This window comes from Lepidochelys olivacea, assembly GCF_965140295.1.
Source record: "Lepidochelys olivacea isolate rLepOli2 genome assembly, chromosome: 2".
Lineage (NCBI taxonomy): Eukaryota > Metazoa > Chordata > Testudines > Cheloniidae > Lepidochelys > Lepidochelys olivacea.
The window spans coordinates 213,156,067-213,168,441 of NC_140412.1; the positions used below are offsets into that span (position 1 = coordinate 213,156,067).

Here is a 12,375-nt window from a genome sequence, read left to right on the forward strand (position 1 = left end):
TACACATCTCTGAGATGCTCAATAGGTTCTCCAGAAAAACTAGGGAAGGCCTCATGTGACATTTTTGTTATCTATAAAGTAAAACAAGCAGAAAAAAACCCTTTCAGGCATTCTGTATGCATCATAAAAAACAAAACAAAAAAGGGCACAAAGGTCTTTACAAAGTCGTTCATAGGTGATCTTACAGGTTATAAGCAATTTCCACTATAAGAAACAGCACTTCACACCAATCTAATAGACATAAAATGGTGCCCTGAAAAGGAATTAGGAGACTAGTAAGTGAGTAAGTACGCTAAAGAATACTGATTATTGTAGCTGTCTCAGTTTCCAGTAAAAATAATGACTTGCAATACTGCTCCCCACAACAAGATTTCACAGACCACGGCATGAGAACATGTGACAGGGCCACAATTTAAAGTAAAGATATATTGCCTTTATGTATTTGATTCTTGTATGTGCCTTTAGCAGGTTTACCCTTTATCATTTTCACCACAGAGTGAGCATATGCAGAGAGCAGAAATTTGCCAGTGAATGGTGGAAAGAGAAGTTTCAAAACAGGCATGAAAATGTGCTTTTGCTATTTTCAGTCCAAGAAATTACCAACGATCTTGCAAGAAGAGCCTGTTTTTCCATGATAGCTCACTCGAAGACTTGATCAATGATGAGCATCAGTGACCCCCACTGATGTCAAGGCAGGTTCTCAGCAGGTTCTCAGCACAGCATATTGAGTCCTTCTCAGGATCAAGATTAGTTTTGCAAACCCTAGAGATTCATATAAACATCTGATGGTGGGGTGCTTATCAAAACCAAAATAACTTCCAACTCTTTTGCATTTTGCTCATTACTAAGACATGTGCAAAAGGCACTTAGTTCTACACACAGGGAAAATTAAAAGAAAACAAAAAGACAGAACTGTTCGAAAACATGGATTGTCCTCTGAAACTCTAGGACTTGTCTTTTACCTCATTTCCTAGAAGGGCATTTACACAGGCTTCAGACGCATCACAGATGGCAGTAAGGTCATGTCCTCCCTCCAGTGCCAGCACCACACGACCAGCTGCTAGCTTCAGCAACTGCTTTGTTAGGTGACCAAAACCTAGCATGCAAAGACAGTAGTGCAAATTATTAAAGCAGAACAAATATTAATGACGTATTTTGCATCTGTTGTATCAGAAAGTAGGAAACATGAGGCTATTGCACAAAAATATAAGATCAGGACCATGGTTCATCTATTTCAGTAACCTGGCTCCAACATTGGTCAGCCCTAAATGCTACAGAAGAAAGTGTAACTCTGACCCTAGGCACCTCTGTATTCACACCCTACTGCAATGAGATTTGTACAAAATATGCCTTGTGAGGTACCATACGAAAGCTAATAACACACTGGTTATTAATATCATTGTAAAATGATACACATTCACATAGTTATATGTGAAGCTGTGAATTCCCACTGTGTGACATTACTAGAACATGTTTACGACCAGACAGGCTAGCCTAGGTAAAGGTGATGAACAGGTCTGTCCTAGAAAAGACATTGCAGATTTACCCCAGTTTACATATTAGCAGTAAACAAAACCATGAAGCTAAACCAGTGGCATTTATCCTGATCCTGAACTCAAGAGGTAGAGATTTAACACGATTCCTGTATCCCGGAGAACACAGGAGACTAAATCCCCAGGAGGTCTTCCTAACCTGCAAGACATAGACATTCCTTTGGGGATATAAGGAACAAAGAGAGAATCCACCTTTATCCTTCACCATAGGAGACAAAAAACAAAAACAAAACCAACAACAAGTGATTTGAGCTCTGTGATGGATCCTGGCCAGGCAGGCTAGTAAAAGCTGAAAATGAGCCTGTGGGTAAGAGAAACTATCTTGAACAAAGACTGTATCTTGCTAAATTAAGTTTTAGACTCTTAGATGCATTTTTCACTTTGTACAGGGACCAGCACAATGGGCCCTGATCTTAATGCACTACCAAAGTGTAAAAAATAAATAATACTATATGTTACATTTTGGTGTTTGTTAAAGCCAGGGCACTAACAACAATCTCTGGAATCAGGCTTAGTGCAGGCTGAAACTGTTCAAGGTTTACCAGACAGCTCTGCTAGTGTTCCTCAGTCCTGATCCACAACACTCTGTTTCCCTGCATCACAACCAGAGGCTCCCAATGGAGTTCCATTGTATCCAGCTTTATGAGGGTATTCAACTCAGGTAACACCACCACTTAAATTTCATCTGAGATTAAAGTTCGGTGAAATTCTTTTATTTTTGTTTAATCAAATTTCATAAAAAGATAGATAATTTGGGGAGGAAAATTTTGAAAATGGTTGTGTAATTTCCAAGGGCAGTTTTTGCTTTTGCTTGACCTCCCTTCCAATGGTTAATGGCAGGTTAGGCCTTGAGACTTTTTAAGCTAAATTCAAAACACACTTGCAGCCTGGGTCTCACACTTCTATCCACTCTGTTCTAGTTGCTCTTCCGCCAGTGGTCCCTACCATCTCCAGAGCACCTCATGTCCCCTTGGTTTAATAAACAGATTGGAAAGACACCCAGGGGTCTAGGGCTCCAGAAAGACATTTTTACTGTGCTCCAGTGAGAAAGGAATGTAGAAATTCGACATTGCAATAAATGAAAAAAATATTCTGGAGAAATGTTCTGAGACACAGCCTGAAGCCCTGACCCTGTAAGCATTTACACAGATGCTTAAGAAGTAAGCACACAAGTAACCCCATTTACTTCAATGGGACATATAGTTAAGCATGGCTATAACTGTTTGCAGGATCGGGTCCTTAATTATTCCACATTTTGCCTAATTGTTCACAAAATTCTACTTGCTGCTTGTCCCAGGGCTGATCCCAGAACACTTGAAGTGAAATGTTAATTCTTTAAACCGTTTCACAGCCTAGTGTAGCTCTGTAAGAACTGCAGTGTTGACTCTACAGAAGCCACTATACTGTGCTTCAAATTACACATGGTTTGAAAAACAAGCAAAAATTTAAATCTCTCATTTAAGCTCAACCTTCACTCACAGTGGGGGAAAAAAAAAAAGCTTTGCAAAAGACCAAATTTAGTAGGATAATAAAAGTGAAGGAAGAAGTGGAATGAGGATAACCTTTGATCATTAGCCAGTTTCCACTTTCTTTTACCTAGAGGATTTATTTCTGTCTGCAGACTACACATGGGATCTTCAGACTTATATCAAGACAGTGCCAGCAGTGGTACCATGAGATGAACACATAGCATTCAAAGGAAATGAAGACGAATGAATAGTTCCTGGGCTCCCCACATCCACATGCTGTGTAACTCTCCCTTCAGCTTTGTGGGAAGTGCAACAGGACTTTGAGATGCGATTATCCCTCACTTCACACAGCTTCTGTCAGGAAGGGAAAGTTCTACTGAATCCAATACCCTGCACAGTTTGAAAACGATATACGAACACAAGGGTCACTGCAGCCACACCATAATTTTCTGGCAATAAATTCAGAGACTCTCCCAATAGATTTTTCTTCTTTTTGAAAATCGTACTCAGTACTTGTGACAGAGATCATTACCAGGTTATTTCATTTGCTTGCTTTCCTCAAACTACTAGCAAATATCAATGTTACAATATTGCCAAATAATGTCAAATAATTAAGGGATATGGGGGAGGAAAGGGAAACAAGCACTGTGAAAAGAAGCAGTCATCTCTCCTGGTATAAGGAGACTGAGCATGTCTCTAAATTCCCAAGTGACCAGAACTGGGGTGACTGGGGCAAGGAAGGGGTCAGACAATCCAATTTTTAATCCTAAACCTTCAGACTCACCCGAATCCTTAAAAACCAGTGGCAGATTCAATTCTTGGCCTCTTTCCTGACATTGCTGACAATGGTGCCAGTTGTGATGGTGGCTTCAAAAAACAGTTTCAGTTTGGCCTTGCCATACTGTAAAAGGGTCTGCTTTTGTTGCGGTGTGTAAGATGTATAGTATGGTAGCATTTTATGCGAACAGAACAGGTTCCGATAGAGGTTTAAAATGGAAAGTCATATTAAAAATACTAAGAGCTTGATTTGCAGCTTAGCCTGAAATGGGCATCCCTTTTTGAGCCTGCAATTTGGTGGACAGAAATAATTGCAAGGACAACTCAGGCCATTTAGACATCTACGTACATTAATTGGTGAGTGCAGTCCATTACTTAGATGCGTAAATGGCTTAATTGTGCCCACAAATACTTGCACCCATGAGAGAGGGTATAAAAAGAGGATGTCATTTTGAAAACATCCATCCCTATGGATGTTAACAATTGATTGTTTCAAGTGGATAAATAATAAGGAAAAGATTAAACACAGGCTGGTATTTCCCAAATGCTACCGTGAATGTGCTGCATCAGTACATTTCTTAATACTTACACACCAGTAGCCAGATTTTTTAGAATAGCCTTTTTTTTTTTGTGCCAGGAAACTGTGAGCATGGTTTTGTGTCAACAATTATTTTCAGGCACCCTGTTTATAATTCATACATTGAAGTACTTGTTTCCCTCTCAAATCCAGTACTTAGATATACAGGGGGTGGTTTGCAAAAGTGCCCAGCATTGGCTAATTATGAGCCTATTGTATTCAATGATAAAACTTCCATTGACTTCAATGGGACCACAGTCAAGATGATGCGGAGCAGTTTCTAGAAGCCTGCCTCCTAACTGCCTTAAATTTTGCCAACAAAAAATCGTGGGTGCCAAACTGTGCCAAATCTCTAGACTCAGAAAGGAAGGATAGATTATGGCCAGGTTGAAAATCAGACTTTATAAACCAAATTTTTTTCTTTGGAATCTGTAGAAATTATAAAAATGTTGAGTAGTAGAACTAAACAGCAATGGTGTAAACAGCAAATTGTAAATTTGACACTGACATACACGGTTAGCAACATACATCAAGGCTATGCACTTGATGGGTATTCTTAACTACAGACCCATGCCTGCAATGATTGATGCACGTTTAACTTCACACACTACAAGTGGCCCCATTGACTTGAACTAAATGTCCATATTACTCCCCCACTCCCTCTCTCCCTTCCTATCCCCCATTTTCTGATTAAATATAGTGCTGGTTGGAATTTTAATAAAATTCCAAATAAAAAAAAATTACAAATTATTTTCCCTTCACCCCCCCCCCCAAGCTTTATATTTTAAAGTGGGCCCTGTTAAGGGGTGCTGGATTCTACTGCACCAGACAGCATACAATCCTAGGCTGGGGTGAACAGCCTGCCGTACTGCTCCATGATGAAGGTCAAAAGCAGAGTATGCAAAGTTACCCCCTGGAGCGGAGACTTGCACAAATGAGCTAGCTACCTGGTGGTCACCCTCAAAGCACTCTGACGTAATGAGTTAGTGAGTAGGGAGCAAAGAGATAAGTCATTTCCTAATGTTAACCCATCCATAGGATAAATCACATATTGTATTCCTAGATGCCTTAAAGTAAAATCTCTCCTATAGTCACTCTGAGAATGAAATATTCAAGAATATATTGTATCATAAATCGTAACCATGGAAGAGACCATAAGGAACACTTGTTAATACACTGTGTTCAGTGCTCCTCTCTCCAAGCAGATGGGAGAGTCACATGTGGAAGGGCTGCTCCAGGCCAGTATTGTGCTACTTATGTTTTCCATAAACTGTAACATGCACAGTCTCTATTCTCTCATCAGTGCACGTGCAAAACTTGTATTCAATAGGCTCTTGGTCCCAAGGCCAAAAGGAACCATTGTGATCATCAGGGAAATCCACTGGTGGGCCGGGACGGTTTGTTTATCGGCAGCGTCCGCAGGTTCGGCCGATCGCAGCTCCCATGGGCTGCAGTTCCCCGTTCCAGGCCAATGGGGGCTGCGGGAAGCGGTGTGGGCCGAGGGATGTACCATTGTCAGGATTCTTTTGTATAATAATACACTTTTTAAAAAATTAATGGGAACTGTGCTTGCATCTGGGAGCATAGCACCTCTACTGTATACAAGGAAGACAGTCCTATCTTGTACAGACATTGCTCCCTGCTAGCTGGGTAAAAAGGTGGGGTGAGGTCAGAGACGTGGTCCCCCGCCTTTCCTGAGGAGGTGGTTGGTGGAAAGAGGAGGGGACAGTGCAGCCACTGAAAGGGTGGTGGAGCTGCTAAATTACCCAGAAAACCTCCTGAGAGCTCCGCTGCAGCAGGGTCTTTGTGCACTTCCCCCCTCTTTCCCCCCCCCCCCCGTGCCGCCCCCCCCCAGCATAGTCAGTATCTTAAAAGCCACAATCTGACCCTAAATTACTAGCAGACAGCTGGTGATCTCCTCTGGCTATTCAGCACAGTACAGAAAGAAATACTCCCAAAACACAAAAACTCCACAGTCTCTGTCCTGGACCTACAGGCATGCATTTAACTATTATTTACCATTTAATCATGTCATTACTCTCTAATTTACTTGAGAATGTGTTTTCCTCTCATTAAAACTTTTGTGATGGTCACTGCCAAGAATCTACCCACCAGTGTTCTGCACTCTATCCTTGCGGTTCTTTCATGACTATTTGATTATTTTTCATTGATATTCTTCCAACAATCGCATCTAAAATTAAGTGGGTCAGTTTTTACATAACTTCCTGAGTCATCAGGCTACGTGTCCTAAATAAATATCTCCACACAGGAGTCAAATGACAGTTGACCCTTCCAGTGCTGGGCTACAGCTAAAGCACTTTGCAAAGCTTGTCCTCTGTTTGGAGAACAAGTTATTCTTTTAGGGTTTGATCCTTACTTTTACTCAAGCAAAACTTCCTTTGAAGTCCATCAGAGGTTTGCCTGAGTCAATAGGATCTGGACTTTGAGTGAATGAGGGAGAGGGATTCTGCATTTAATGCCAAATACATTCTTATGAAAGGCACTTTCCAAATGGCAGAAGTTCTTAATGCCAGTACTAAAATACCTGAGTTTACAAGACGAATATTTGACCTCCCGGCAGAGCTGGTAACTTCATGGTTTTAATACTACAGAAAGAAGCTCAGCTTTAAATTACATGTCTCATGCAGGCATTTAATTTAGATTAAATTAGACAGTAGTTGTTCATTAAATAAATACCAGCATTCTCAGAAATGCATTTTTGGAGGATTAACAATTTCTATAATAGATGTTTTCCTACACAGTTGTTAGTCCTACAGTAGTATGTTTTTCATAATTAATTGGTTTTTAACTGCTACCGTGTACCTATCTTACGTTATCAAACCTCTATGGTGTACATACTTGAGGAGACACAAGACACCTAACTGAAAGCCAAGTAATATTGACCCGTCTCACCAAATATGTGCTGGAATGAGGGAGAAGAGTGGGGAGTACAGGAGCTAGCCTTCCCCATTGGGCACAATGGCTCGGGCTTCAGAAGCCATGTGCACTGCAATGCCCCCGTCTTTCTAGGTACTTCGACGGTGGCCCACATCCCCTGAATGCCTCCTTACTACTCCTTCTGTAAGAAGCAACTTGTGCACCTCTACCACAAGGCGGCCCCTTTTGGATAGCGCAGACATGTCAGCCAACTTCTCTCCAAGAGGCAAAGGTAGTGCATGAGGGAAGAAGCAGTTCCCCCCACCTCTTCCTTCAATTATCTTTTGCACTGTCTATCTCTATGACTGTAATACATAGATAAAATTAATGGAAAGGTACAAGATAAGGGAACTATTCACTTTTAGTGCTGTTATAACATTTCGTTTGTAACTAAATACAGTGGAATAATGCAATGCATTTTATCGTTATGTAGTATCCAAAATACAGAGTATGGCTACAACTTTCACAGACATATTTATAGGGCTAAAGAGAAAATGAAGGTTTTAAGAAAGTGTTTAAAGAGCAATTGCCGCAGTGGCTAAAAGAGAAAGAGAGTTCTAGGAGGATCAGCCAGAACAAGAGGGAGTGACCTCTGAACACTGAACAAGGGTCCACATTCACAAGGAGGGGAAAGAGTTGCCAGAACTGGAGAAATGTATAGGAAAGTATTGCACGTGGCTGTGAAGTCAGAGAGGTAGAGTGGAAGGGATAAATGGAGAAGGTCTAAATACCAGAAAACTTGGCTCTGTCACTGAGGTCAATAAAGCTTTGGGCTAGATCTTGGATTTTATGCCACAGCTATGTGTAGGGGGATGTTCAGAGCCACACCAGCCCAGGAGAGAGGCAGGCACACTAAGTAAAGTCATTAGGCTGGCACAGATTGCTCCACCCAGTGAATTGGCTTAAAGGCTGGGCTTCCTGCTGGCCCCTTCTCAGGTGAGTTGCTTCTCATGGGGAACCATGAGTGATGTCAATGGAACTACATCAATTTACACTAGCAGAGGATTTGGCTCACCCAAATTACTGGTCTAATCCTGCAAGGTGTTATGTATCCCCTGTGACTTGCCAAGGGACCTCAGCACCCACTTATTTAAACTAGAATTGTAGACTATTATGATCAAGGAGCAGTTAGAGGCAAAAAGGCATCTTTAAAAATTGGCAGTGAAATCATACTGAGGAAAATAGAAAGAAGAATAAACTCCAGCAAGATTTTGTGGTTTCTGAACTGATTGGGATTTTCATCATGTTATAATTTCTGTTAGAAAGATTAAGGGCCAGATCCTGAGATACAGCTGTTTTCCAAAGAGAGCCAGTCATGGGGGGTGCATAACACTTGGCTTGCACTCTTCCACCTACATTAAATTAGAGCAGGGGTTGGCAACCTTCGGCGCAGACCACAGGAACGTGCTGGCTGCCACTTCCCGCAGCTCCCATTGGCCGGGAACGGTGAACTGCAGCCACTGGGAGCTGCAGGGGCCTGTGCCTGCGGACAGTCAATGCAAACAAAATGTCTCACGGCAGTGTATTATCCTGATGGGCCACATGCCAAAGGTTGCCGACCTCTGAATTAGAGCATCTTGAGGACTGCTCTAATTTATGCCATCTGCAAACAGCTCGACTGGGCTGAAACCACAGTCTAGGATTGGCATTGCACAAGGTATTCTGGCCAAACCCTTTCCTTTGCCCATGCCTCTCTTGTCCTGCTATTCCAGGGCAAGGATAAGAGCCTTACACAAGAAATCACCTTTTCCCAGTAGTGATTCTCCACAGTGGAGCTAGATTAGGGCCACATTCTGCTGGGTGTGTGGCACAAAACAGCCATACCATACCAGAAAATCTGTCCCTTAGAATGCATTTCTATTGTGAAATTGCAGAACAACTAACTGTGGTATGTAACCTATCATTTAAATCAGCAGGTCTATAAAATTGTGACTGGTGTGGTGAAAGTGAATAAGGAAGTGTTATTTATTCCTTCGCATAACACAAGAATTAGGGGTCACCCAATGAAATTAATAGTCAGCAGATTTAAAACAAAGAAAGGGAAGTACTTCTTCACACAATGCACAGTCAACTCGATGCCAGGGGATGTTGTGAGGGCCAAAACTATAACTGGGTTAAAAAAAGAACTAGATAAATTCATGGAGGATAGGTCCATCAATGGCAATTGGCCAAGATGGTCAGGGGTGCAATCCTATGCTATGAGTTTCCCTAGCCTCTGTTTGCCAAAAGCTATGACTGGATGTTAGGGGATGGATCACTTGGTGATTGCCCTGTTCTGTTCATGCCCTCTGAAGCACCTGGCATTGAGCACTGTGGAAAGAGAGGATATTGGACTAGATGGACCATTGGTCTGACACAGTATGGCCGTTCTTATGTATGAAAATTAAGTAAAATACAGAGGGCCAGATCCTCCAGTTAGGCTGAATGGTGCTTGGGGCAGGACTTGTGAAGTGGAGGGCAAAAGGTGACTTGAAGCCAACTTGACAGCCCCAGAGCCTGGGATCAGTCTCCAGTGTCAATCAGATGAGCTTCAAGGCTGCTCCCATCTGCATCAGCTGTCGATGGTTCTCAGGGGCTGCTTTCACAGAGATCCTCAGGAGATAAGGAAAATCCTAGTGTGCCCCTTATCTAAGCATCTGCTAATTTTTTTTCCGTGGTGCTCCCCAAAGATTCTGACTTAAGCCCACGGCTCAGAAATTCAGAACGGATTGGTGCTGACTGGATAAGGTCTACAGAATTCTGCCAAAAAGGCAGAATGGACTAGATATCTTCGATCTGACCTTTTCACAGTGTGCAGATCTATCATTCTGTGAACTAAGGCTCTCACTTTGTCATGTATTTACCCAATCACACCTACATAATCATTAAATTCAGGGACAAATCCTCAGCTTATGTAAAGCAGCACATGCCGATGAACAGTAGCTGAGGATCTGGTCCCCATATGTAAAATAATGCACCATGCTGAGATTACGGCAATACCTACAATGGGTACAGCAAGGATGGGTTTTCAATGATCAGGTAGCTTCAGGGTTAATGTTGAATTTCCTGGCTCAAATTGGCACCCACTCTACCAGTGAAGTCAACATGAGTTGTGGGTGCTTTGCATTTCCTATGAGTTGGTCCCTTATGTTTAATAAACTCGATTTCCTACTAGCAAGAGGAACTCAAGGAAGTGCATTTCTAAGGGATTACTGGGTAGTTAGTCACTTTGTCTCTGGCTTTATGCCTTCAAACACCACCTGACACATGTTATAATAACCCAAAAATGCACTGCCTGTCATTTATTATTGCAGAAGCAGTGTGTAAAATTCAGCAAAAGAGAGGAAACTGTCTTGAAACTGGGTTTGGGTTTCAATAATCGTAATTTCCAAATTAAATACACTGAGCACCATTCTGCTGTAGTCTGTTAAAAAGATATATGAGAATGAAGGGTCAGATTCTGCCTCATACGACAGCACTTTGTGCCTCTCTGAGGGTTCAAAGGGGCTGTAAAGGATGCTCTGAAAGGGCAGGTAAGGATTCCCCCGGTGTGAGGAAAATCATGGATGGCATATGAATGACATAGCTGAATCTATACCACCACCTCCCAGCTCCCCTAATGTAGGAATCATGTTAGAGTCTTGTCAGGTACATTGTTATCAGACAGCAGAGGGAGGAAGAGTCCTGAGGCTGGACTAACTTATGCCAGAGGCAAAACCAGTTCTCAGCTGCCCCAGGGAATACACAAAGGTGGCATACAGCCATCTGGGCTCCAACAGAGGACCTTTGCCCCACAGAGCCAGTCCGAAGAACTGGGACCAAGGTTCAGAATTTACTCCACTTTATTGTGATTCACAGTCAGGTAAACACAGTAGAAAATGACAAGGAGTCTGGTGGCACCTTAAAGACTAACAGATTTATTTGAGCATAAGCTTTCATGGGTAAAAACCCCATTTCTTCAGATGCATGGAGTGAAAATTACAGATGCAGACATAAATATACTGACACATGAAGAGAAGGGAGTTACCTCACAATTGGAGAACCAGTGTTGACAGGGCCAATTCGATCAGAGTGGATGTAGTCCACTCCCAATAATAGATGAGGAGGTGTCCATTCCAGGAGAGCCAAAGCTGCTTTTGTGATGAGTCAGCCACTCCCAGTCCCTATTCAAGCCCAAATTAATGGCGTTATATTTGCAAATGAATCTTAGTTCTGCTATTTCTCTTTGAAGTCTGTTTCTGAAGTTTTTTTGTTCAAGTATAGCTACTTTCAAATCTGTTACAGAATGTCCAGGAAGATTGACAGGTTTCAGAGTAGCAGCTGTGTTAGTCTGTGTCCGCAAAAAGAAAAGGAGGACTTGTGGCACCTTAGAGACTAACAAATTTATCTGAGCATGAGCTTTCGTGAGCTACAGCTCATTTCATCGGATGCATTCAGTGGAAAATACAGTGGGGAGATTTATATACACAGAGAACATGAAACAATGGGTGTTACCATATACACTGTAACAAGAGTGATCAGGTGTTCTCCTACTGGCGTTTGTATGTTACCATTCCTGATGTCCAATTTGTGTCCATTTATTCTTGTACATAGGGACCGTCCAGTTTGACCAATGTACTTGGCAGAGGGGCATTGCTGGCACATGACGGCATATATAACATTAGTAGATGTGCAGGTGAATGAGCTTCTGATGGTGTGGCTGATGTGGTTGGGTCCTCTGATGGTGTCACTAGAATAGATATGGGGACAGAATAGGCAATGGGGTTTATTTCAGGGATTGGTTCCTGGGTTAGTGTTTCTGTGGTGTAGTGTGTAGTTGCTGGTGAGTATTTGCTTTAGGTTGGGGGGGCTATCTGTAAGCGAGGACTGGCCTGCCTCCCAAGGTCTGGGATCGTTTTCCAGGATAGGTTGTAGATCGTTGATAATGTGCTGGAGAGGTTTTAGCTGGGGGCTGTACATGCTGGCCAGTGGTGTTCTGTTATTTTCCTTGTTGGGCCTGTCCTGTAGTAGGTAATTTCTGGGTACCTGTCTCCCTCTGTCAACCTGTTTCCTCATTTCCCCAGGTGGGTATTCTAGTTTTAAG

At 42.3% G+C, this 12,375-nt stretch overlaps 1 protein-coding gene across 1 annotated transcript in view; it reads right to left on the bottom strand.

Annotated features, from left to right (window-relative positions):
* HDAC9 (histone deacetylase 9) overlaps positions 1-12,375 on the bottom strand; it is a 703,417-nt gene that overhangs the window by 27,826 nt on the left and 663,216 nt on the right. Inside the window, exon 25 of the mRNA XM_084619569.1 lies at positions 963-1,096. Within this exon, the coding sequence (XP_084475695.1) occupies positions 963-1,096 (134 nt within the window). The remainder of the gene's footprint in view (positions 1-962; positions 1,097-12,375) is intronic.